Raw genomic sequence first — 27,898 nt, 5'->3', positions numbered from 1 at the left:
TTCTAGATAATTTTCAAACTTCAAAAGTAGGCTCTGCTCTTCCGTGACTGTCTGTAGCTGGGTAAATTGACCTTGATTACTTCCTCTAGTTTGGCAGAAATCTTACGTTTCACATTCTCACTCTCATTCAGTGAGTTAACAGCTATCAAGAGGTTTTTGCCAGTCCTATCTTTCACCGAGGGCCATGTTCACATTTGCAGAATAACTCAATCATGATTATTTTGCTAAAAGAAAATACTAATGTTCATGGTTGACAAACCAACGCTTACAGTGTGAAACCAAAATAAACAGCATGTTAACGTTGTTTTAAACATATCACTCAAACTGTAAGTGGTTTTGATTGATTAAAGCCCTGAGATTTTGTCTGGAGTCAATTAGAATTGATGAGTAAAGTATTTGATTGAACACTTCTAAGCTACACACATAATCACAGTTTTCTTCTCTCACGTCTGTTTTACTGACTTGACTTGCCTTGCCAATAATCCCCGGTGTAAAACTAAATTTATATCTCCCGTTCAATGAGCAGATGAGCCAGAGAAATCAAGAACCGCTGTGATAATAATTCATTAATTTGTAGAGGGCATTTGCCACAATCAATGTGCAGGATACCTTTTTAGAATTACAAAACGAACTGGTACTTGCCTGCGTATCGAGGAGCTAATGAAATTTTAAAGCAGCCATTTATTCATACACCATACAATATATAAGGACAGGCATAGTCCCCTTCAAGCTCATCAACAAGCTCAGATTCCTGGGACTGAACACATCCCTCTGCAACTGGATCCTGGTCTTCCTGATGGGCTGGCCCCAGGTGGTGAGGGTAGGCAACAACACCTCCGCCACGCTGACCCTCAACACGGGGCCCCTCAGAGATGTGTGCTTAGTCCCCTCCTGTACTCCCTGTTCACCCACGACTGCGTGGCCACACACAACTCCAAAACCATCATCAAGTGTGCTAAAGACACAACGGTAGTAGGCCTGATCACAGAGAGTGATGAGACAGCCTACAGGGAGGAGGTCAGAGACCTGGCAGTGTGGTGCCAAGGACCAAGGAACTGATCGTGGACTACAGGAAAAAGGGAGGAGAGCACGCCCCCATCCAAATCGACGGGGCTGTAGTGGAGTGGGTCGAGAGCTAAAAGTTCTTTGGAGTCCACATCCCCAAGGACTTAACATGGTCCACCCACCCGCACAGTCGTGAAGAGGGAATGACAGTGCCTCATCCCCCTCAGGAGGCTGAAAAGATTTGGCATGGGTTCTCAGTTCCTCAAAGTTATACCGCTGCACCATCTAGCGCATCTTGACTGGCTGCATCACCGCTTGGTATGGTAATTGCACCGCCCTTGACGACAAAACGCTACAGAGGTTGGTGTGGACAGCCAAGTACATCACTGAGGCTGAGCTCCCAGCCAGCGAGGACCTCTATAGCAGGCGGTGTCAGATGAAAAAGGCCTGAAGAATTACCAAAGACTTCAGCCACCGAAGCCATAGACTATTCACTCTGCTACCGTCCAGCAAATGGTACCAAAGCATCGGCTCTCGGACCAACAGGCTCCGGAACAACTTCTCCCCCCAAGCCATAAGACTGCTAAATAGTCTGGGTAACCATTTAATTAGCTATCTGCATTGACACTATCTTGCACTGACTATATGCACCCTTACAAGACTATATTTACAATATATATATATACACATTCACTCACACACACACACATACTACACTTACACTCTCACACAAACCCACACACATTCACATGTAGCCTCAAAACTACTACATACACACACACAACACCTACATGCATACCGATGCTGCATACCGACACACTTTCACTCATCATATGCTGCTGCTACTCTGTTCTTTATTTTACTCTTATTATTATCTATCCTAATGCCTAATCACTTTACCTTGCTTTTATGTACATTTCTTCCTCAAATATCCTGTACCCCTTTTTTAAACTCTGCATCATTGGGAAGGGCTCATAAGAAAGCATTTGACGTTAAAGTCTACACCTGTTGTAAGTCGGCGGATGTGACAAATAAAATGTGATTTCGTGATGCCTCTCAGCTATGTGTCAGTTGAGTGAGACTTCCCACAACTTGTCAGAGAACTGGTGGGCATTTTTTCCTGCTGAACACTGCCAAATTGTATTTGGTCTTCGCCGACAAACGCATAGCTTATCACCGCTTTTGTTTGGGCGGCGTCAGCCGTGTAATTGCGTTAGAGCTGTCCAATCGGTAAGCGGCTGTTCTTGTGATCGTTGTAATGAAACCACACCCGTCCTTAAATCTGACCCGTGTTAGAAGTTCCAGACAAGAAAGTGTAGGCTATATCGAAATAATGAAACTCAAATGCAATTTCAATGAACAAAATAACAGGGATTTATATCAGCCTAATCAAGGTGTAGATTACATCACACATTCCAGTATCCGAACTTGTAACGTGGCTCCATTGCCACGTGGCTGCAATTAAGTGCATCCAACGGCATGTCCACGATAGGTAACGCCAGGAACCGCTTGTGGATTTGACAACTCTAACACAGTTACGCCTCCGACACTGGCAAAACAAAAGCAATGACAAACGATGTGTTTGCCGGCTAACACGTGTTACTGCTGATCTGATTGTATCCTGGCCTTATTCCCAGGACACCTGGGAATGGCTGTCTAAACCATTGGACAACAATAATAACAGCAATATAGCCTATCCATAATCTGTTAGCTTCCAGTGAAATGAATTAGCCAGAGAATATCATCAGTAGCAATGCGTTCAGGAGGAAAAGAGTGAGATACCTGTTTGTTCATGAAGACGTAGATGACTGGGTTGTAGACTGCAGCCGTCTTGGAGAAGAAAGCGGGTGCAGCAGCCAGTCTGGGGTCCAGGTAGATGGTGGGACAGGCTGTGACAATGATGGAGAAGGCTGCGTAGGGCGTCCAGCCCACCATGAAAGCCACGATCATCACCACCACCATGCGTGTCACCTGACGCTCCGGTTTCTTGGCGTTACCCAGCCTGCCATGGGACACCTGAGGGTTACGTGAAAACAAACACCTTCGGTTATTGAGCGAGAAAGTCTGCCGTGTGAGTTTATTTAAAGACTTTTAAGAACTTAACTGAAAGGCTTGAATACACCAGGACGTAAAGACTAGACATTACAAGCCAAGGATTGGCCAATTACTACTTTGGTTCAGTTGCATCCACCCCTAATAGTTCCAGTATTTTATAAATGGGAACGGACCTTTCTCAGCTTCTGTAGGAGCTTCCCATAGCAGTAGATGATTACCCCCAGGGGCATTATGAAGCAGGTCACAAAGAAGGTGATGATGTAGGTGTGATTTGAAATGTTGTTGGAGTACCTGAGGAAAGTAGAACATAAACAGTTGAATGACATTTCCAGCATTTGCTACATGGACTGGTCTTATGGCTGAGTCTGTATTTAAACTGATAGTTCACTCATATAAAAATCAAGCTGATTTTCAAACTGTTTTTAAATATACATGCTGGTTATATAGCAATGTCCAGCATCTCCTGACTAGCATTTTTGGGGCCAGACAAGAAATTTAAAAAAGGTTTGTAAAAACACCCCAGGTGAAAAAACCTTTTTTTCCCAAGTTAAAACTGCTACTTCAAAAAGGGGCAATCTGTAGTTGCGGCATCCATTTTTGAACTGAGTGTACAAAACATTAAGGACACCTTCCTGACATCAATAAGGGATCATAGCTTTCACCTGGATGCACCTGGTCAGTCTATGTCATGGAAAGAGTCCTTAATGTTTTGTACACTCAGTGTGTACCCATTATTAACTTATAAATGCCTCGTGAGCTTAGTTCAACTGTCACACCCCATGAGAACCCAGAATATAAGCTTGTTTTTCTCCAATGTTTGTAAACATTGTAATTGTAAACAAACACTGTATGGCCTCAACATGGTTAAAACAATAATGTTGATATCATGGATGGTCAGTCCTTGCATCCATAGCTCTGTGTATTAATCTGAGAGTGGCTACATTTATCCAGGCCAATGACTCAGCCTTTTACCAAAACATAGGCGGGGTGTCCCGTTATTATTGTTTCTCGTTCAAATATTTTTATTGAACCCACACAGGAATGGTGTATAGGTATGAAAGGCAGGTATACAATTTTTAACTAAACATAAAAGAGCAGACAGAAATAAAAAGATCCAGAGTTCTGGGTACAAAACAATTATTAAAAAACAAGACATACAAAACAAGGACAGGTAGAAAGAAAGAGGGTGGGTGTCACCCCCCCCTTTATCCCTCCCCCCCCTTTATCCCTTCCCCTTATACCCCTCCCCGCTGCTCGGGTGGCGGTGCCAGCACGTGCTGCCCAGAGGTGGATTAAAATATTACAATGGAGAGTGCGTTAAAAAGTACAAATTCACAGCGCCGAATGGTCCAAGTAAGAGAGGAAAGGCTGCCAGATCTGATCAAATGTTAATAATTTATTGTTCAGAATATATCTAATCCTTTCTAAGTGTACAGTGTTTGCCAATTCGCTGAGCCATAATTTGGTAGTGGGCGCTTCCCTCTTTTTCCAGAACAACAAGATTAGTTTTTTTGCCGAAATGAGACTGTAAGAGATGAGTTGTTTTTGGGGGTTGGTTAGTCCGATTAGGGAATCAGACACTCCCAGGATTATCAGAAGCGGGTCTGGGTCAATTGAAGTCTCCAGAACTTCAGAGAGGATCCTAAAAATTCCACACCAGTAACCATGCAAGCTAGAGCATAGGGCAAAGCAGTGGAGAAGTGTACCCTGTGCAGCCTGACATTTATCACACAAAGGGGATGTATCAGGAAATATCCTATGCAGTTTGGTTTTGGAATAGTGTAATCTGTGTAATACCTTGAATTGTATGAGCCGATGTCTGGAGTTAATGGAGCAGGTGTGGATATACTCCAAGCTATCTTCCCAGTCTGCCATCGAAATGTCAGTCCCTAGTTCTTCCTCCCATTTTGCCTTAATGGCCTCTGTAGAGGGTGTGCTAACTGATTGAAAAGAGTCATATAAACGAGATATCAGTTTGTCTGAGGTGGGGGATGTTTTTATGCATCCGTCAAACATGGAAGGCTTAGCGTTCCCAAATGTTGGGAGGTGTTTCCTAACATAGTCTCTGATTTGTAGGTATCTGAAAAAGTTATTTCTGGGAAGATTATAAGTTTCCCTCAGCAACTCAAAGGAAGCAAAGGTCCCTTCTATATATAAATCCCCTATGGTACTTATCCCCAACTCTCCCCATTGCTCAAAGGTGTTATCAAGGTTGGAGGGGGCAAAGGAGGGGTTCCTGGCAACAGGGAGCATGAATGACATTGGTCTAAGCTCAAAGTGGATTTTAATTTGCCTCCAGATTCGGACTGTGCTATGTATAATAGGATTGTTACGATAAAGTGACCTCTCCAGATTGACAGGCGACAAAATCACAGCACCAATAGAGAAGGGGTGACACTCCTCACGCTCCATACTAAGCCAGGTGGGTGACGGACGTGCGTCATCCAGCAAAAACGTAACCGCACGGAGGTTAGCGGCCCAATAATAAAATATAAAATTTGGGAGAGACAATCCTCCTTCCATCTTGGATTTGCAGAGGTGTTTTTTACCTATCCTGTGTGTTTTATAATCCCAGATGAAAGGATTGATAATTGAGTCCAGTTGTTTATGAAAGGATTTAGGTATGAATACTGGGATGTTCTGGTATAGGTAGAGCAGTTGTGGGAGGAAGACCATTTTAATGGCATTAATTCTTCCGAGCAGAGAAATTGGGAGAGTTCTCCAAAATTGTATGTTTGTTTTTAGTTTTTGCATCAGCGAGGGGAAATTCTCTTTAAATAGTAAGGAATATTGTTTGGTAACTACAATTCCTAGATAGGTAAATTTTTCTGAAGATAACTTAAGTGGAAGATGTTCTAGCCAGGAGGTGTTTTGTAACCGTATGGGCATTAATTCACTCTTGTTCCAATTTATTCTGTATCCCGAGAAGGTACCAAACAAATTAATCACATCAAGAATAGCTGGAATACTAGCTTGGGGTTCTGTTACATAGAGGAGAATGTCATCTGCGTATAGGGAAATCTTATTTAGAGTATCTTTAGTATTATAGCCGTGTATTGCTGCATCAGATCTAATCGTCTGAGCGAGAGGTTCAATGATTAGGGCGAAGAGCATAGGCGACAGCGCACAACCCTGCCTTGTCCCTCTGTAGAGGTTAAATCGGGGCGACAATGATTGGTTAGTGAGTATTCTCGCACAGGGGTTCCTATATAAAAGCTGGATCCAATTTATGAACCCATCTCCAATATTAAATTTATGTAGGACTTTGAATAGATAGGACCACTCAACTTGGTCAAAAGCCTTCTCGGCGTCAAGAGATATAACGGCAAGGTCCATGTTTGGTAACCTCTGAGAATACATAATGTTGAAGAGGCGCCTGAGATTGAAGAATGAGTTTCTGTTCGGGATAAAGCCGGTCTGGTCCGAATGGACCAGTTTGCCAATTAAAGTGCTAAGCCTGTTAGCCAGGGTTTTTGCTAAAATCTTTTGGTCTGTATTGAGGAGGGATATTGGTCTGTACGACCCTACCTCTTCCGGATCTTTACCCTTCTTATGTATAACTGTAATGAATGCTTCATCCAAAGTAGATGGGAGAGCTCCATCCTCTCTGGACTGAACCAACATTTTGTGCAGGTAGGGAGAGAGCATGTTGCTGAATGTTTTATAGAATTCACCCGGGTATCCATCTGGGCCCGGGGTCTTGCCACTCTTTAGAGTTTTGATTGTTTCTCGAATTTCATCAAGAGATATTTCCTTATTCAGGAAGTTAGAATCTTCCTGGTTCAGGGCAGGAAGATTACAGTCATCCAAAAAGTTTTGCATAATTAAGGGGTTAGAATCGGCTTTAGATGTATATAGAGTCTCATAAAACTGACGGAATCTGTCATTGATGTCTTTGGGGGAAGAGAGTAATTCCCCAGATGCAGACTTAACTTTGTGAATCATTCGGTCACTCACAATTTTTCGAAGTTGTCTGGCGAGTAATTTGTGTGGTTTGTCACCAAACTCAAAATATTTTTGCTTGGCGTAGAGAAAAGATTTAGCAATTTTAGCTGAGAGAGTCTGATTATATTCAAATTTTAAAGAGGTAATTTTTTTATGTTTCTCCATAGATGGATGTCTAGCATTCTCCCTATCCAGTAAGTGAATTTGTCCCTCCAGTTCTACCAATTTTCCCTTGTTTTGCCTACTCCTGGCAGTCTGATAGGAGATGATACAGCCTCTCAAATAAGCCTTAAGTGTTTCCCACAGTAATGCTGGGGAAGTCTCTGTGTTGTCGTTGGTATCAAAGAAAAATGTTATTTGGTCTTTAAGATGTTCACAGAATGTTGGTTCTGTGAGGAGCTGAGGGTTTAACCTCCAGACCCTCTCGTTTGGTACCATGTCACCCAATCTCAGGGAGAAGGTGAGTGGACTGTGGTCCGAGATTATAATATCATGATACTTCACATTACAGGTATAGGGGAGTAGTTTAGCATCAACCAAAAAGTAGTCAATTCGAGTATAAACATTGTGAACATGAAAGTGAAAGGAGTATTCCCTGCCCGTAGGGTTAGTGATCCTCCATATATCAAATAAGTTAGAATTCTTTATGTAGGTATTCAAGAATTCACTTGAATAGGAGGTGGGGGTTCGCCGGGTAGAGGATCTGTCCAAATATTGGTCTAGCACGCAGTTAAGGTCCCCTCCAATGATCAGGTTAGTATGGGAGACATCTGGAATCAGGGCAAGGACTCTTTTGAAAAAAGAGGGGTTATCAATGTTTGGCCCATAGATATTTAGTAGAGTTACAGAAGTAGAGTGGATCTCTCCTATTACGATCACATAACGACCCTCTTTATCCACAATAGTGGTTTTATGTAGAAAGGGAATTCCTTTCCGTACCAGAATCGCTGTGCCTCTCGTTTTGGCAGAGAAGTTAGAGTGATACACTTGCCCCACCCACCTACATTTAAGTCTGCTGTGAGCATTATTTTTCAGATGGGTTTCTTGCAAAAATATAATATCAGACGAGAGTGCTTTCAAGTGGGCTAGGACCTTGCCTCTCTTAATTGGTTCGTTTAAGCCCCTGACATTCCAGGAAGTGAATGTGAGCCCCGCCCCCCTCTCATTTGTAGTTCCTATGGTGGCCTGCATAACTTGTAACTCAATAAAAAGGTAAGAAAGCGCACCAAACCATCACGATCAGCATATGTAGCAGCTACACCCGAGCAGTATCCAACCAGCCCCTCCCCCCTGCAAGCCCCTTTACTTCCCACCCTGTTCCCCTACTTTCCCCACTATTTACCCCCCCGCCCAACCCACCTTTAACAGGCATACACAAATAGGAGAGAAAATAAAATAAAAATAAAAATAATAAACACATTGTCTGGCCGATGCCAAAAAAGCACGGCGCGACCTCGAACAAGAGGTGAAACAGAAATAAAATCCCAACTGTACGTTCACCTCTCACTATCCTAGAACTTCTACTAACATATGAACTGAGGAGGCTCCCGCGAATAAAGTGTCCAATTAGCATCTAATAAACCTAAAGAGAATAAGTTTCAACCTAAACATATTGCGCACTTAAGCGTCATCTTGGGTCTATCTATCCCTGAGATAAGCAAGATATAGCATCACAAGATTATTTTGCTAAGCACTGCCGGTCTAAACATGAACCATCAGCAACCAACTTAGACAGCCGTACATTTACATATTGTGGGTTAGATCGGAAACAAGAATTTTTCTAAATTAAACGTATCCCCCAGTCAGAAAATAAATAAATAAAAAGGTTATATACATGTATACATACACACACATACACATACTTACCCATATACATATATATATATATACATATACATACATACATACATATACACACATATATATACATATATACATACATACACATACACACACACACATACATACAAACACATACACACACATCCCCAAAAAATACATATAAAGGTATATATTTAAAAATATACATATACACACACACACCCATACATATCTACATATGCGCATATACACATACATACCCATACATACAGAAACATTCATGCCCCAGAGTAATAATCTACACTAATTTAAAATATACACATACATAATAGTAACATGCTAAGAGAAAATAATTATAAAGTACAAATAATAATTATATGTACGCACACCTACCTAGACATTACAGAGGGCTGGTAGGGATCTAATCGGGAGAGCGGCCCTCGGCTATATCAAAGGCAGAACGGCACAAAACATCCACCTGCTATCCAGGTGTCTGTGTCTGCCCCTTCCCCACCATCACCCCCAGTCCCCTGCAAGCTTTAAATAAATGGTATTGTAATAACAATAAATGTAAGAATTAAAAAATAAATAACGAAACAAAAAAAAATGGGGGGAATATAAGTATATTCATCCGAAAGTGTCAATGATCAAACCTGGAAGGCATCCTAAATAGGCATCGCTCTGAACACAGCCAGAATGAAAGTGACTTTAATTGAGAGCCAAGACCGCCCTCCACAGCATCTTACATGTTCGGTAGCCCTTGTTGAGACCGTTCAATACGGTTTCACCCGTTATGGTTTAGTATGGATTCGATTCCATGAGCAGACCCTAACACACAATGACAAGGCACTCTAACCTGTACGGGGGATTGGCGTATGTTCCCGGATAAACTTCTCTGCGTCCAAAACCGAGGAGAGCCACATCTTCTCACCAGAGGGCGGGGTAATTCTTAGTCTTGCAGGGAAGAGCAAGGCTGGGCGAAGATGGAGTTTGTAGAGTTTGGCCATGACATCTCTGTAGCCGCCACGGTCCTTTGCCACATCGGGCGCATAATCATCATAGACACGGAAGGGGTGCCCTTTATGTAACAGGTTGCCCCTCATTCGGGCCTCGCGCAGGATAAGATCCTTGGTCTTGAAACTGTGACAACAGATGATTACTGGGCGAGGGCGTTGACACGGTCCAGGCACTGGGACAGGGGCGCGATGTGCACGGTCCAGCTGGGGGTCCGAAGCCAAAACGTCCGATCCCATTGCATCCTTCAATAGCTTGGCGAAGAAGTCGGTGGGGCGAGAGCCCGCCTCTACCCCCTCTGCCAGACCAACAACGCGAAGGTTATTACGTCTGGAACGGCCCTCCAGGTCGACCACTTTCACAGAAAGCCTCTGCACAGTACCCTGTAGTGACGAGCACAGCTTCTCTAACTCGTCGATCCTACCAGCGCTGAATTCAGAAGCCCTCTCAAGGTCCACAATACTCTGGCCCTGCGAAGCGACCGCTCGAATGGTGCCCTCGATTTTGGTGTCCAGTTCAGCAATAGTAGCCTTAAGATCCTCAGCTAAAGCAACACGTAGTTCTCCCAAAGCCTGGGTAAGTTCTTTAAGTGTCACGTTGTTGCCTGTGCCTTCCGCCATGTCTGTCTCGTTGTTTGGTGTGGAGTAGGCCTCCGATGTGGATTTATTGTCCTTTGGTCGCTTATTACTCGGCATTTTTACACAGAAAGTTACGATGTTGTATTAGAAAGAAACGTTTGTTGTAAAAAGTATCATAAAGTAGGTTAAGTTAGATTATTTCGCAAAAAAGTTGCAGGAGCCTCTCACACGCAGCCGTTCACTCCAACATGCTAGCTCCGCCCCCCGTTATTATTGTTTCAACCTTAGATTTGGCCTTTAAGGACACCATAAAGGTGTGTGACATAATGTTGACAGAGGCGGAGGGTCGTATTGGGCCGTTCAGATAGGCTTATTCTGTTTTGTACCTCATTTGAGATGAAATTAAAGTGTGAATTCTACAGCTGAAGCAAATCTATTGGACAAAATTGGGGTCCCAGGGGCCGGTTGATGGAAGACTAATTGTGTCATTTCCATTATAAATACCTGTTACCGCTATCAAAGGCGGCAAGCTGGGGATTCATTTACACAGAACCAGAGATAGACTCTAAATCAGAAGTTGAGTTCAGGGAGGTGCAGAAGTTGAGTTCAGGAACATAACATACTATACACTCTAATCAGCATAATCTTTCATAAAATTCATAACATTCACAATGCCTAGAATTGAAAAGTTTACCTCTTTTGAATATTCTGAATCATGTGAATAGTGTGCATTCTAATGCTACTTGGGTTGAATAAATAAATGAGGCATTGAAAATGCATTATGTGGATGCATGTGGACCCCTACATCTGTGTTTCCTCAGTCCCTGCTGGGAAGTCAACATGACCCAAATGTTTTCTGACAGAACACAAGCTGTGTATGCGCAGAGGGACAAGTTAGGACACAGATATATTATGTATATCCTTGAACGTGGCTTATAATTGCATTGTTGACTGTATTTCACTGCCTTGGCGATGGCTCTTTCAATGGACCAGAGGCAGTGCTCATCAGCCCCCCTACCTGCCTCCCTTTGATTAGCAATGCTTAACATCATTACCATGATCTCTAGAAGGAGGGTACCCCGTAGGGCCAAATTAGCCTGGCTCCTTGACTTGAAAGTGTTTTTCCATTGTAAAGGTGAGAATTTCGCACGGTGCCATCAACTAAGTTACATACATAAGGCTTAGTCTTAACCTCTAGCTAGTAGATATATGAAGAGTTTAATTCCAAAATGCTATATATACACTTTAAGAAATGTTGGTAAATTAGCTTTTATTATTTAAAGAAATTATGAAAAGAGATTGGTCTGTTTTTTCACTGTCTAATCGGGGCATTGGGTTGTCGATGACAGACATGTTTGTTTAAAATATATCACTTGATGGTTTCATTTCAGAGAGACAATCTTTTAATTTGCAATATGCTATACAGTGGAGTCCAAAACCTTGAAGAATATGAGAGAAAATTAATAAATTAAATAAATAATGTTAAATATTGAGCTTTATTGTATGCTCCAAAACATTTGAAAAGTATGTTATTTTATACTAATACAATTGCAATGAAAAATAGATTTAATTCTCAAAAAGGTAGGGATCAAAAGTATTGACACCCCTGTTTTCAATACCTTTCAATAGCTCACCTTGCGAGGATTACAGTCATTCTTGAATTGTGGTGGCATTTGCATCCCTTGGCTTTGAAACCATGTAAAACACTTTAAAATGGGCCTCCCGGGTGGGGCAGTGGTCTAAGGCACTGCATCACAGTGTTAGCTGTGCCACCAGAGACTAGGTTTGAGCCCAGGAGGCCCATGGGACGGCGCACAATTGGCCCAGCGTCGTTCGGGTTAGGGAGGGTTTGGCCGGCAGGGATATCCTTGTCTCATCGCGTACTAGTGACTCCTGTGGCGGGCCGGGCGCAGTGCACGCTAATCAGGTCGCTAGGTGTATGGTGTTTCCTCCGATACATTGGTGGGGCTGGCTTCAGAGTTGGATGCGTGCTGTGCTGCTTGGATGGTTTGTGTTTTGGAGAACGCATGGCTCTCAACGTTCGCCTCTCCCGAGTCCATGCGGGAGTTGTAGCGATGAGACAAGACAGTAACTACTAACAATTGGATACCACGAAAAAGGGGGTTAAAAAAAAGAATATATATATATTTTTTTTTAACACTTTAAAATGACAATATTTGTCATTCATGTTTTATTTTACACAGTATTGCAACTCCTTCATACTGCAAAACTTTACCTGAAGGCATTTTTTAAAGTACTAATATACATAATAAGTATGTAATATATTGTATAGAGCAGGTATTCCCAAACTGGGGTACACGCGCAATGCCGTCGGGGGTACGCCAAATAAAAATGTGATTCACATTTAAAAATATATATATATTATAATTTTTTTAATTATCTTCACATTTTCAAACAGTCCATTTTCAAACGTAGCTGCAGCTCATGTTGGTATCTGTACTGGTGGCGCAAAAGCCATGACAGGGAGACATAGTGGAGTGGTAACGCGAATGCAAGCAGTTGCTCCCGACGCCACTGGAGTACACTGCAGCATCCACCGAGAGGCTCTTGCTGCCAAGGGAATGCCTGAGAGCTTGAAAGACGTTTCGGACACTACGGTGAAAATGGTTAACTTTGTTAAAGCAAGGCCCCTGTACTCTCGTGTATTTTCTGCACTATGCCATGATATGGGCAGCGACCATGTAACGCTTTTACAACATACAGTATCAAGAGGCAAAGTTTGACACGTGTTTTTTTAATTGAGAGATGAACTTAAAGTTCTCTTTACTGACCATAATTTGTCTGACCGCTTGCATGATGAAGAGTTTCTCACACGACTGGCCTGGGTGATGTTTTTTCTCACCTGAATGATCTGCATCTAGGATTACAGGGACTCTCCGCAACTATATTCAATGTATTAAGAAGTTGGAGCTTCTTTTCTTTCTACATTAACAGGGACAACACACATATCTTTCCATAATAGTATGATTTTTTTGTGTGCAAACGAACTCAAGCTTACGGACAATGTTAAACGTGATATAGCGAAGCACCTGAGTGAGTTGGGTGTGCAATTACGCAGGTATTTGAAAGCACCGCCAGCATTCAAAAGTGACCAAAACATCAGCCAGGAAGCATAGGAACTGAGAAGTGGTCTGTGGTCACCACCTGCAGAATCACTCCTTTTTTGGGGGTGTCTTGTTAATTGCCTATAATTTCCACCTTTTGTCTATTCCATTTGCACAACAGCATGTGCAATTTGTCAATCAGTGTTGCTTCCTAAGTGGACAGTTTGATTTCACAGAAGTGTGATTGACTTGGAGTTACATTGTGTTGTTTAAGTGTTCCCTTTATTTTTTGAGCAGTGTATATAGTACTATTGAGCCAAGTTTGACATTACTTCATATGCACTGAATGGCGCTGTATGCATGCTACCGAGTGATGCTGAAGTAGAGACTGTCTGATCAACATGACCTTGCTCTTGTATAGAATAAACACCATACAAAACAACAATGTGTATCCCTTCATTTGATGTCATTGATGTTTCCGCCTTGAAAATCACTTCTTACAAAGAAATACACGGATCTTGGTGAGCATTTTCTCCAGTGGCAAACTCTTATCGGGGAGGGGTCTATATTAAAAGGAAATAATTTGATAATCACACCCTTTTAGTATGTCATGAATTTGAGGATTCCATTGATAATTTTGTGTGTATAAATAAAATAAAAATGGTATTGGTGTTACTTGATTTAAATGAAGGGAAATTACAGTGTGAGCAAAATGATTATGATAATACGTTTGTCAATTACTTTTTATGGGTTGATGACCTCCAATTAAGAAAATCCAAAATGACCTAAAATGTGTCATTGGTGTTCCTACCGCTACTGTTGGTAAGTTACAATGTTATCATAATAGTCAAATGATTTTAAGTCATTAAGCTGCCATATTAGTTGATTAAGAATGGGCAGACTTACCCAGATGCATTTAAATAAATACAAAATGCCATGCCCAAATGCCACTGCAATTCAAAAATGACCCGTTTGTGCCTGCGTGCGTTTATGATACAAACAGGAGGTCGAGGTTGCTGTACATCTATGTTTACGTATGCTCTCTGCTCTCTCTCTCAGTTGCCTCTCACCAGTTTGGCTCGCAGGTGGTGCCGATCTTGCTGACGGTGTAGCTGCACCAGCCGAACACAGGAGGGATAGTCCAGATGAAGGAGAAGGTCCAGACAAACAGCAGGCCCATTGCCGCATGCTTCCCCCTAAGACGAACATTCCCCAGAGGCCGGCAGATCACAAAGAAACGCTCGAAGGACAGCACTGCCAGGGACCACAGAGCCACAATCCCTAAGAGGAGGCAGAGACAGTCTGTAGGGCCCAGAAGAAACATCTACCAATTTGGCTGTGACTATATTCATTAAAATAACAATTCATTACATATTTTCATTTAAAACATTATCTTGATAAGTAAATTCATACAATTTCATTCTTCTACCAGAATATATAGTCCGGACAAAAATCTATGTGTTAGTTATTTTGGTCATTTTTCTACAGACACGCACCAGGCGTAAATCATGTTTGCATAGTTGCTACGTAAAATTACTGTTCGGCCGTTGACAAAAATGGTTGCTATGCAGGCTGACTAAAGTTGTTGTCGCTAGCTAGCTAGCTAGACAACTTCAGCTAACTCAGTCACGCTTATATTAACCCCGCTTTACCAAACTAAATGCAAGGCTATAAGCAAGGGGAAATAGTGTGTAAATTCAGATAAATACAATAGATGATTAGGACAGCAACCTGAATATGATTATATTATGGAGGGTGAGAAATAATTCAGATGGACCTGTTAGCAGGCATAGGTGTGCCTGTTGGTGAATACAGCACGGGTTGGAATGCTGCTCGTCCAATCAGCATCAATGATCGGAACAACCCGTTTCATAAAATGTGCTAAACACTACCATTCTACACTTCACTCTACCTAAAATGGCTACCTAGAACGATTGTAAAAACTGCCAGCTTTCTGGCACTCCCTTCTGGTTAGTTTAGTCAGGCAGCTGAAGCCCCGTTTCCAATGGCACTTTGAAATGAACCTATGCTGGACTGGCCTTGGTGGACTAGCTCAAATTTGGCCCTAATTTTAAATCCCAGTGGATACGATGTTTTAGTCTCCTATTCTTCAGACCATAAACCACATTTAGTGTTCTTATTGGCCAAGGTCACGCCATACGTTCTTATATTAGCCAATCAGCAGCATCTATTCCCGAGACTTCAGGTTCATTCGTGTAGGACCCCTACCCTGGCAGGGCAGAAATCAGATAACATTGCTTTCCATTCTGACGAGCTCCACTTTTTTCCCCCTGCTACCCTTTTCCTCTTGTGTACAATATCCTTGGTGTGTGACATTTTACTGTGCGTGCATCTAAAACATAAGTGTTTTAAGATCTATGTCCCATTGGTGTTTTTGCTAAGTATTGTCTGTTGTTGTATTTTTCCATGTATGTTGAGCTTGTTGGTTAGCTCGCGCTGCTGCTAGCATTTACACAAAGAATGCATTAGTAGTGTATGTTAGCATGCATAGTAGCTTTAGCCGTTTGTTAGCATTTGTCATTTGAGATGATAGGCTATTTCCTTTGTATCTGTAAATCGCTCATGTTCTGGAGTGTATATTTATGTTAACGACCCTGGGTTTATAAGCGCGGATATCGACTCTGCTGCTCGAGCATGCTTTTGCGGCACAGTCGATAGCGCGCTGGACTTCGGGCTAGAAGGTCGAGGGTTCGAGACCTGCTCCCTGCCTGTTTCATTACATTATGTAGACATTCCTGTATTGCTGTTGTTGATGTACTGGTCCACTAGCCTGTTTAGTAGGCAGATAGAAACTAGCCCTGCAGAAGGAAAATATGCCTACATTTATATTATCTCCCTTACAGAACCAGAATCTGTCAGTTTCAAGTGTGACGTGTGTGTGTGTCTGTGTGGATCCTTTCTGTCCCATTAAAAACCCCTTAACTAGAAATACTGTCTCATTGTTCTGGATGGACATTGCTGCGGCTCTACTACCGGCATGGAGATCAGCACCTGAGTTCTATTTTAATGGTCCTTCGATTTTGTAACCAACATATATTAACCCTTTGGTGAAAAGGTTCTACCTGGAACCAAAAAGGGTTTGGTTTTACTACAGGGCCAGCGGAAGAACACTTTGTTCTAGGTAGACCTTTTTTTCTAAGAGTATGTACAGTGCCTTCAGAAAGTATTCACACCACTTGACTTTTTCCACATTTTGTAGTGTTAGTGGGACTTAAAATTGATTAAATTGTGAAACAAAAACAAAAATACTCTGTCAAAGCGGGATTGTGCAACATGTGCCCATTATTCTTTCCAAAGTCCTTCAAGCTCTGTCAAATTGGTTGTTGATCATTGCTAGACGACCATCTCCAAGTCTTGCCATAGATTTTTAAGTAGGTTTAAGTCAAAACTGTAACTCGGCCACTCAGGAACATTCACTGTCTTTTTGGTAGGCAACTCTAGTGTGTTTTAGGATATTTTCCTGCTGAAAGGTGAATTAATCTCCCAATGTCTGGAGGAAAGCAGACTGAACCAGGTTTTCCTCTAGGATTTTGGCTGTGCTTAGCTCCATTCAGTTTATATTTTATCCTGAAGAACTCCCCAGTGCTTAAACAATGACAAGATACTCATAACATGATGCAGCCACCACTATGCTTGAAAATATGGAGTGGTACTCAGTAATGTGTTGTATTGCATTTGCCCCAAACATTTTGTTTTCAGAACAAGTTCAATTGCTTTGCCACATTTGTTGCGGTATTACTTTATTGCCTTGTTGCTAACAGGATGCATGTTTTGGAATATATTTATTCTGTACAGGCTTCCTTCTTTTCACTCTGTCAATTAGGTTAGTATTTGAGTATTTACTATGTTGTTGATCCGTCCTCAGTTTTCTCCTATCACAGTCATTAAATTCTGTAACTGTTTTAAAGTCACCATTGACCTCATGGTGAAATCTACCGCAACTCAGTTAGGAAGGTAGCCTGTATCTTTGTAGCGACAAGGTGTATTGATACACCATCCAAAATGTAATTAATAACATCACCATGCTCAAAGGGATAATCAATGTCTGCTTTTTAATTTAACCGTCTACCAATAGGTCTTTGCGAGGCGTTGGAAAACCTCCCTGTTTTTGCGGTTGAATCTGTGTTTGAAATTCAGTGCTCGACCGAGGGACCTTACAGATAACTGTATGTGTGGGGTACAGAAATTAGGTCGTCATTATTGCACACAGAGTGAGTCCCTGCAACTTGTGACTTGTAAAGCACATTTTTATTCCTGAACTTATTTAGGCCATAAAGGGCGTTTCAGCTTTTCATTTTTAATTCATTTGTAAAAATGTCGACACCCTCGTGTGCAAAACATGTTGGTTTCCTAAATTAGATCAGTTATTTTAATTTAAAAAATGACGATTATATCTATTTGCCTGTGTAATTTTGCCATCAGTTTTATGTCCATTTTTCAGCACCACAAAATGCTTTGAAAGAACTGCCAAATACACTACAAAAGATGGATGAATTCCTTTCTGCTATGTATTATCTGTCTTTAAAAAAAACTGTCTAAGAAACCAAATTAATCAAACAATCAATCAGTCTGACTTTCAAACGCTATTATTTTGCTACATTTCGGAATCTAAACAGCTCCAACACTGACACCTGCAGCAACTATGCGGTTACACCAGCATCCCAGGTTACTTATTCAAAAACATTACCATGATCCATGCTGAACTTACCGAAATAGGTGACAGCAAAACCTTCCAATACGCAAGCCCAATTTCCAAGGAAAAAATACCCTTTGGCATTTGTTAGAAAACTTATTGTTCCACCGGTGAGTGACACAAGAAAATCAGCGACAGATAAATTAACTATAATATAATTTAGGGGCTGTCTCAGCTGTTTGAACTTGTAAGTGGCCAACATAACAGTAAAATTTTCAAAGAGAGACAGAGATGTTACAACAAACATCAGGGTAGCCAAAACTGCGAAATTCCAAGGTGCAAGATGTGTTATTGGACCAGTGAACGGATCAGCGTGTGGCTTGTAGATCTCGGCAGCCTCGTTATAAGAAACACCATTTACTGCAATTATTATATTATCCATTGTCCATGTCAAAATACTTGCACTTGACTATAGAGTAAAAATCCTATTGCACTCGTGGGTTATGTAAAGGGTCAGAGATCTTGTGGTCCATTACTCATTTTCACAACTTAATTTGGACTCTCCTCCTCGAAGCTGCAGCATGCCCAGTCGCGCGTAAAGAGCATTCGTTTGAAAGCATTACTGGATCAACAGCCATTCCTTTACTTTTTTTGCATACATTTCTTTGAGTAGGCTGTACTTAGAATCTTGATATCCGCATTTTACATGAAAGCACATATTTTGAACCAAAGCGACGAATCCACAGTTATTCAGAATTCAAGGCTGTTTAAAGAGTGAGTCTGTATCTAGAAAAACAGCAACGGTACACAAAAAAACGCAAAAGCACTGCTGCAAATAAACAAACACTTTCTTAATGAATATGTGCGGACGGAATCTGAGCCTTGAGAAGGCTTGCCAGCAAGTGAATTAGTAGGTGACTTATGTTGCCTGTAGTCGACTCGCTCGCAACAATTCGAGCGTCACTCCTGACCTGGAGGAAATGTAGCCCCAAAGGCCGGTAGATGGCGAAATTGAGTCGTGTCATCTTACCATCCAAATGCATTGTATGCAGCCGGCAATACACTCATATCCCTCGTGGACCGGTTCGTACCTACAACATTCTCCATTCATACTGCATAGGTTTTGATTTCCTCAACTCTGTTTAATGGAGAGAAGGGGGGGGGAAAACAATGAAAATATGCCTACTTTGTTTTTGAAACACGACTATCCACCACCATGCTAGAGTGGCTAAATGCTGAGCAGATTAAAATTTAAAAAAATTGTACTGAAATCATAAGCTACAGCTAGCTAGCACTGCAGTGCATATAATGTGGTGAGTAGGTGGCTCAAAGAGAAAAACAATATTTGAACAGTTTGTAACAAATACATTTATAAAAAAAATGAAGGAGAAGCGAGAGAGTGAGAGCTAGCTATATTTCATGAAAAAAAATCACTTTCACTTACTTCAAAACACATTTTTGAGAGTATCAGAGGTGTAAAAGAGTGGGGGGCAATGCAAATAGTCTGGGTAACCATTTGATTAGGTATTCAAGAGTCTTATGGCTTGGGGGTAGAAGCTGTTTAGAAGCCTCTTGGACCTAGACTAGGCGCTCAAGTACCGCTTGCCGTGCAGTAGCACAGAGAACAGTCTATGACTAGACGGCTGGAGTCTTTGACAATTTTTAGGGCCTTCCTCTGACACCGCATGGTATAGAGGTCCTTAATGGCAGGAAGCTTGGCCCCAGTGATGTACTGGGCCGTTCGTACTGCCATCTGTAGTACCTTGCGGTTGGAGGCCGAGCAATTGCCATACCAGGCAGTGATGCAACCAGTCAGGATGTTCTCGATTGTGCAGCTGTAAAAACGTTTGAGGATCTGAGGACCCATGCCAAATCTTTTCAGTCTCCTGAGGGGGAATAGGTTTTGTCGTGCTCTCTTCACAACTGTCTAGGTGTGCTTGGAGCATGTTAATTTGTTGGTGATGTGGACACCAAGGAACTTGAAGCTCTCAACCTGCTCCACTGCAGCCCCGTCGATGAGAATGGGTGCATGCTCAGTCCTCTTTTTCCTGAAGTCCACAATCATCTCCTTTGTCTTGATCACGTTGAGGGAGAGTTTGTTGTCCTGGCACCACACAGCCTATAGGGAGGAGGTCAGAGACCTGGCCGTCTCGTCGTTGTCGGTGATCAGGCCTACCACTGTTGTGTCATCTGCAAACTTAATGATGGTGTTGGAGTTGTGCCTGGCTGTGCAGTCATGAGTGAAGAGGGAGTACAGGAGGGGACTGAGCACGCACCCCTGAGGGGCCGCTGTGTTGAGGATCAGTGTGGCGGATGGGGCGGCCCGTCAGGAAGTCCAGGATCCAGTTGCAGAGGGAGGTGTTTAGTCCCAGGGTCCTTAGATTATTGATGAGCTTTGAGGGCACTATGGTGCTGAACGCTGAGCTGTAGTCAATGAATAGCATTCTCACATAGGTGTTCATTTTGTCCAGGTGGAAAGGGCAGTGTGGAGTGCAATAGAGATTGCATCAACTCTGGATCTGTTGGGGTGGTATGCAAATTGGAGTGGGTCTAGGCTTTCTGGATAATGGTGTTGATGTGAGCCATGACCAGCCTTTCAAAGCACTTCATGGCTACAGACGTGAGTGCTATGGGTCAGTAGTCATTTTGGCAGGTTACCTTAGTGGTCTTGGGCACAGGCACTATGGTGGTCTGCTTAAAACATGTTGGTTTTACAGACTCGGACATGGAGAGGTTGAAAGTGTCAGTTTAGACACTTGCCAGTTGGTCAGCGCATGCTCGCAGTACACATCCTGGTAATCCGTCTGGCCCTGCCGCCTTGTGAATGTTGACCTGTTTTAAGGTCTTACTCACATCGGCTGCAGAGAACGTGATCACACAGTCTTCTGGAACAGCTGGTGCTCTCATGCATGTTTCAGTGTTATTTGCCTCGAAGTGAGCATAGAAGTAGTTTAGTTCGTCTGGTAGGCTTGTTTCACTGGGCAGCTCTCGACTGTGTTTCCCTTTGTAGTCTGTAATGGTCTGCAAGCTCTGCCACATCCAACGAGTGTCAGAGCCGGTGTAGTACGATTCAATCTTAGTCCTGTATTGACGCTTTGCCTGTTTGATGGTTCGTCTGAGGGCATAGCGGGATTTCTTATAAGCTTCCGGGTTAGAGTCCCGCTCCTTGAAAGCGCAGTTCTGGCCTTTAACTCAGTGAGGATGTTGCCTGTAATCCATGGATTTTGGTTGTGGTATGTACGTATGGTCACTGTGGGGATGACGTCATCGATGCACTTATTGATGAAGTCAATAACTGATGTGGTGTACTCCTCAATGACATCGGCAGAATCCCGGAACATATTCCAGTCTGTGCTAGCAAAACAGTCCTGTAGCTTAGCATCTGCTTCATCTGACCACTTTTTATTGATCTAGTGACTGGTGCTTCCTGCTTAAATTTTTGCTTGTAAGCAGGGATCAGGAGGATAGAATTATGATCAGATTTGCCAAATGGAGGTCGATGGCGAGGGAGAGCTTTGTATGCGTCTTTGTGTGTGGAGTAAAGGTGGTCCAGTGTTTTTCTTTCTCCTCTGGTTGCACATTTAACATTCTGATATAAATTTGGTTATAACGGATTTAAGTATCCCTTCCTTACAGTCCCCGGCTACTAGGAGCGCCACCTCTGGGTGAGTGTTTTCTTGTTTGCTTATGGACGGAATACAGCTCATTCAATGCTGTCTTAGCGCCAGCCTCTGACAGGGGTGGTATGTAAACAGCCACGAAAAATACAGATGAAAACTCTCTAGGTAGATAGTGTGGTCTATAGCTTATCATGAGATACTCTACCTCAGGCGAGCAATAGCTTGAGACTTCCTTAGATATCGTGCACCAGCTGTTATTTACAGAAATACGTACTCCACCGCCCCTTGTCTTACCAGACGCCGCTGTTCTATCCTGCCGGTGCAGAGTATAACCAGCCAGCTGTATGTTGATAGTGTCATCGTTCAGCCATGACTCCGTGAAGCATAAGATATTACAGTTTTGAATGTCCCGTTGGTAGTTTAGTCTTCTGCGTAGGTCATCTATTTTATTCTCCAAAGATTGCACATTTTCTAGCAGAATGGAAGGTAGTGGGGGTTTATTCGATCGCCTAAGAATTCTCAGAAGGCAGCCCGTCCTCCTGCCCCTTTTTCTTCGCCTCCTCTTCACGCAAATCACAGGAACTGTTCCCGAGAAAGCAGTATATCGTTTGCGTCGGGCTTGTCAGACTCGTTAAAGGAAAAAAAGGATTCTGCCAGAATGTGGTGAGTAATCGCAGTCCTGATGTCCAGAAGTTATATCGGTCATAAGAGACGGTAGCTAGCGAATGCTGTTGGCTAGTTTAGCCTACTCAAACACCCGGTTCAAACAGAAAGGGATGCTATGTTAGCTAGCTGGCTATGGCTATCCAACACTGGAACTCTTCCAAGTCAAGGTAAGCGTTTGGTTTTATTAATTTATTGCCACCGGGGCCCGCCAGTGTAACTGCTAAACTGATTACTGACTGTACACTACTGCTAATGTGTTAGTTTACTAATGTGTTAGTTCTATTAGCTATGCTGACTATGATGTTAGCTAGCTAATATTGTGACAACGATGTAGGCTGTCTCTGCCGGTTAGTGATACGATATGAAGGTTTGGCCTGGTCACAAACAGCTGATGTGTTGTGCACTGAAGTCCACAAGTGAAGGGGTAAAGGTGAGAGAGGAGGAGAGCGCGTAGATGCGAGAAGGAATTACAACGAGAAAAGTGATCATGCTGTTTGTATGTGGCTGCTATGAAAGTGAACTGGGTTTTCTAGTAATCAGGGGTGTATTCATTCTGCTGATTATGTTGAAAAACGTTTCTTAAACGGAAGCAAACGAAACGGGGATAAACATACCTGAATTTGTCCAATAAAAACTCTATTTTGCAACTGTTGGACTAATGATTACACCCTAGATCAGTTAGATGCAGGCAAGAGTGTGCAAGGCAGTATTGAATGTGTCACTGTGTGTCACCTTGATTACAAAAAAATATCTCTACCTGTGCACCTACGTTGTAAACTTTCATTCATAGGCTAGGTTGTAGCAAACCTCATTGTGGGGTATAGGGAAAATTTGAGTATCATGTAGTAGCCTAAACCTATCGATGTTACTTTGAGCTCGGTGAATGGAATATGAATGACAGTCATCCAATATGCTGTAAAAGAAATAAGGCCATGCTCATCAAAAAAATCATTGTCCTCCCTCATCTTAAACGGCACCAACCTCCACTGATCTGGCTATATGAGAAATATATGATAAGGGTTACGTGCAATGTGTGTATTATGTTGAGTGTGTACTGTACAGTGTTTACTTTGTATACAGCATGAAAGTGTCTAAGAAAATGTTCCCCTTGGGACATCCTATCAGACCAACAGTGGCATTGCGTTTTGATACACCTGAAGTAGGGCTACATTCATTTCCAGTGGAACTCTGCATTTGCCTTGCAGCATTGCATTGCAGAGGCAGTTGCAGTGCGTTCTGTGTGGTACATATTGCGCAGTACATTGTATAAATCCAACATATGCATCGAATTGTATGGTAGATGGTAGATACATGTGTTCAGCATAGTTGTGTAGTGACGCAATGATGCTGTCGGTTCCATCAGGCACAGTCTACAGTATATGCATCATTCGTGAAGCACGACAAATACACTGCCTTTCACTTTCATATTTTGAATAGGGCAATATTTTATATATACACTGAACTAAAATATAAACCCAATATGTAAAGTGTTGGTCCCATGTTTCGTTAGCAGAAATGTTCCATACTCACAAAAAGCTTTTTTCCTCTAAAATGTTGTGCACAAATTTGTTTATATCCCTTTTACTGATCATTTCTCCTAACATATCTTGATGTGGCATATCAAGAAGCTGATTGAACAGCATGATTATTACACAGGTGCTCGGGACAAAAAAAGGCCAATTTAAAATGTGCATTTGCCTTACAAAGCAACAATCCCACAGATGTCTCAAGTTTTGAGGGAGCGTGCAATTGGCATGCTGACTGACGGAATGTCCACCAGAGCTGTTGCCAGATAATTGAATGTCATTTTCTCTACTATACGCTGCCTCCAATGCCGTTTTTAGAGAATTTGGCTGTACATCCAACCGGCCTCACAACCGCAGACTACGTGTAACCACGCTAGCCCAGGGCCTCTCCATCTGGCTTCTTCACCCGTAGGATCGTCAGAGGGGGGAGTATTTCTGTCTGTAATAAAGCCCTTTTGTGGGGAAAACTCATTCTGATTGGCTGGGCCTGGCTGCAAAATGGGTGGGCCTTTGCTCTCCCAGGCCCACCCATGGCTGCACCCCTGCCCATTCATGTGAAATCCATAGATTAGAGCAAAAATAATTTACAGTTGAAGTCAGAAGTTTACATACACCTTAGCCCAATACATTTAATCTCAGTTTTTCACAATTCCTGACATTTAATCCTAGTAAAAATTCCCTGTCTTAGGTCAGTTAGGATCACCACTTTATTTTAAGAATGTGAAATGTCAGAATAATAGTAGAGAGAATGATTTATTTCAGCTTTTATTTCTTTCATCACATTCCCAGTGGGTCAGACGTTTACATACACTCAATTAGTATTTGGTAGCATTGCCTTTAAATTGTTTAACTAGAGTCAAATGTTTTGGATAGCCTTCCACAAGCTTCCCACAATAAGTTGGGTGAATTTTGGCCCATTCCTCCTGGCAGAGCTGGTGTAACTGAGTCAGGTTTGTAGGCCTCCTTGCTCGCACACGCTTTTTCAGTTCTGCCCACATACGTTCTATAGGATTGAGGTCAGGGCTTTGTGATGGCAACTCCAATACCTTGACTTTGTTGTCCTTAAGCCATTTTGCCACATCTTTGGAAGTATGCTTGGGGTCATTGTCTATTTGGAAGACCAAGCTTTAACTTCCTGACTGATGTCTTGAGATGTTGCTTCAATATATCCACATAATTTTCCTGCCTCATGATGCCATCTATTTTGTAAAGTGCACCAGTCCCTCCTGCAGCAAAACACCCCCACAACATGATGCTGCCACCCCCGTGCTTCACGGTTGGGATGGTGTTCTTCGGCTTGCAAGCCTCCCCCTTTTTCCTCCAAACATAACAATGGTTATTATGGCCAAACATTTCTGTTTTTGTTTCATCAGACCAGAGGACATTTCTCCAAAAAGTACAATCTTTGTCCTCATGTGCAGTTGCAAACCGCAGTCTGGCTTTTTTATGGTGGTTTTGGAACACTGGCTTCTTCCTTTCTGAGCGGCCTTTCAATTTACGTTGATATAGGACTCGTTTTACTGTGGATATAGATACTTTTGTACCGGTTTCCTCCAGCAACTTCACAAGGTCCTTTGCTGTTGTTCTGGGATTGATTTGCACTTTTCACACCAAAGTACATTCATCTCTAGGAGACAGAATGCGTCTCCTTCCTGAGCGGTATGACAGCTGTGTGGTCCCATGGTGTTTATGTAGTACTGTTTGTACAGATGAATGTTGTACCTTCAGGCGTTTGGAAATTTCTCCCAATGATGAACCAGACTTGTGGAGGTCTACAGTTTTTTTCTGAGGTCTTGGCTGATTTCTTTTGATTTTCCCATGATGTCAAGCAAAGAGGCACTGAGTTTGAAGGTAGGCCTTGAAATACATCCACAGGTACACCTCCAATTGACTCAAATTATATCAATTAGCCTATCAGAAGCTTCTAAAGCCATGACATCATTTTCTGGAATTTTCCAAGCTGTTTAAAGGCACAGTCAACTTAGTGTATGTAAACTTCTGACTCACTGGAATTGTGATACAGTGAATTATAAGTGAAATAATCTGTCTGTAAACAATTGTTGGAAGAATTACTTGTGTCATGCACAAAGTAGATGTCCTAACCGACTTGCCAAAACTATAGTTTGTTAATTAATAAGAAATTTGTGGAGTGGTTGTAAAACGAGTTTTAATTACCTAAGTGTATGTAAACTTCTGACTTCAACTGTATTTCAATTGAATGATTTCCTTATATGAACTGTAACTCAGTAAAATCTTTGAAATTGTTGCCTTTATATTTTTGTTCAGTGTATATATAAATATATGATGATATAACATTAATCAAAGCCTCTCAGTGAAGGCTACATGTATTGATTATTTAACCATATGCAGTTAGTGTAACGGTTCTCCTCTTCCTCTTCATCCGAAGAGGAGGAGCATGGATTGAACCAAGACGCAGCGTGATACTTAGACATAATGTTTAATAAACAAAACAGAAAACACGAACGAACACTTGAAGTTACAAAACAAATAAACGATGTAGACAGACCTGAACGACGAACTCACATGAAACACGAAGAACGCATGAACACGAAAACTGCCTACAGAAAACGAACAAACAAACAAAACCGAAACAGTCCCATGTGGCGCAACGACAGACACAGGAGACAACCACCCACAACAAACAATGTGAAACAACCTACCTTAATATGACTCTCAATTAGAGGAAACGCCAAACACCTGCCTCTAATTGAGAGCCATACGCTATATAACGTTTTATATTAGTAGGCCTATTGCATGAGGAGTTCAAACCTTTGACAATTGTTGAATGCTTAAAGGTAGACTCAGCGAAATGACGCTGCCACGGGCAGCACCGCAGATATTGGTCTTGTTCAACATTCCGTCCGATGGTGCAGGCGACTGCCAACTGACTGATCTGCAAAGAATCTTACATCATAAATAACTCGTTATTATTTGTAGATCAATTTACCTATGATACATTACAGTTTTGATCCTCTTGAATACGTGCATTGAGATGAGCAAGATGCAAGACTCTCACACAGTCACAAACAGTATCTGCACATGTGCACGGGTTCGCTGTTCACAGCATGGTAGCCAGGGCACCAAAGCAGCAGGAGTTGAGCCTCAATTTGACCCATTATGCCAGTGGTCACCAACCTTTTCTGATTCAAGATCACTTTCACAGTCAAAAAGCAAGCCGAGATCTACCACTCAGAATCTTTTTTTTTTAAATGACTTAAAAAAGCTTTGATAACAAAATAGATAATTTGGTGTAGGGCTTGCCAGGCAGCACAGCTGAGCATGCATTTAAATCATTTGCTAATAATTGGCTTTTTTATTTTACTGGACTGATGAAACCTGCATCTGATGGTCATGGTGCTTTTAAGACAACTGGGAACTCTGAAAAAAAATGTTCAATCATAACGTCAGTGATCTTCAGGTCGGAAAATTGTAGCGATGAAAAGATGTCCTAGTTGGACTTGGAATCCCGAGTTGGATGACCGTTCAAAAGATTTTTCCATGCTGGATATAATTTATTTCCGAAGTTCCCAGTTGTCTTGAACTCACTGAAGTCAGTAGTCTGACATTTCAGAGTTTCCAGTTGTTTTGAACATTAGTCTCAGCGGAGGGAGGGAAAGAGTGGTAGAGGGTCCACGTCTCACGGTCCCTGCTCTCTCTTTTCTTTCCTCCGGTGAGCCTGGCCAGAGAGAGTGGACACCTTCTTCCACCTGATGGCAAAACTCGAGTCGCACAGCATCTGCCTCATGCCCAAATTTATTTTGTTCCTATGACCAGAGAAAGTGAAATATTCCTTGGTATTAAAAAAGAGATGACGATCTGCTACTGCTAATTCATTGCAGCATGAGTGGAAGTAGGTACAAGCCATTTCATGTTTTGTAATAGTGTTAAATAAAGAAAAGTGTTGACCTTGCTGAGTAAAAATGTTGAC

At 42.1% G+C, this 27,898-nt stretch overlaps 1 protein-coding gene across 1 annotated transcript in view; it reads right to left on the bottom strand.

The window, feature by feature from the left end:
- Nucleotides 1-19,023, bottom strand: part of LOC129853102 (vertebrate ancient opsin-like) — a 28,754-nt gene extending 9,731 nt beyond the window's left edge. Inside the window, exons 1-4 of the mRNA XM_055918819.1 lie at nt 18,213-19,023; nt 14,554-14,764; nt 3,234-3,351; nt 2,788-3,021 (exon numbers count right to left, since the gene is read on the bottom strand). Coding sequence (XP_055774794.1) covers nt 2,788-3,021; nt 3,234-3,351; nt 14,554-14,764; nt 18,213-18,579 — 930 coding nt within the window. The 5' untranslated portion in view covers nt 18,580-19,023. The remainder of the gene's footprint in view (nt 1-2,787; nt 3,022-3,233; nt 3,352-14,553; nt 14,765-18,212) is intronic.
- Between the last annotated feature and the right edge of the window lie 8,875 nt (nt 19,024-27,898).

This window comes from Salvelinus fontinalis, chromosome 1, assembly GCF_029448725.1.
Source record: "Salvelinus fontinalis isolate EN_2023a chromosome 1, ASM2944872v1, whole genome shotgun sequence".
Lineage (NCBI taxonomy): Eukaryota > Metazoa > Chordata > Actinopteri > Salmoniformes > Salmonidae > Salvelinus > Salvelinus fontinalis.
The sequence above is the reverse complement of the archived record's forward strand: the minus strand, read 5'-3'. Positions and strand labels throughout refer to the sequence as shown.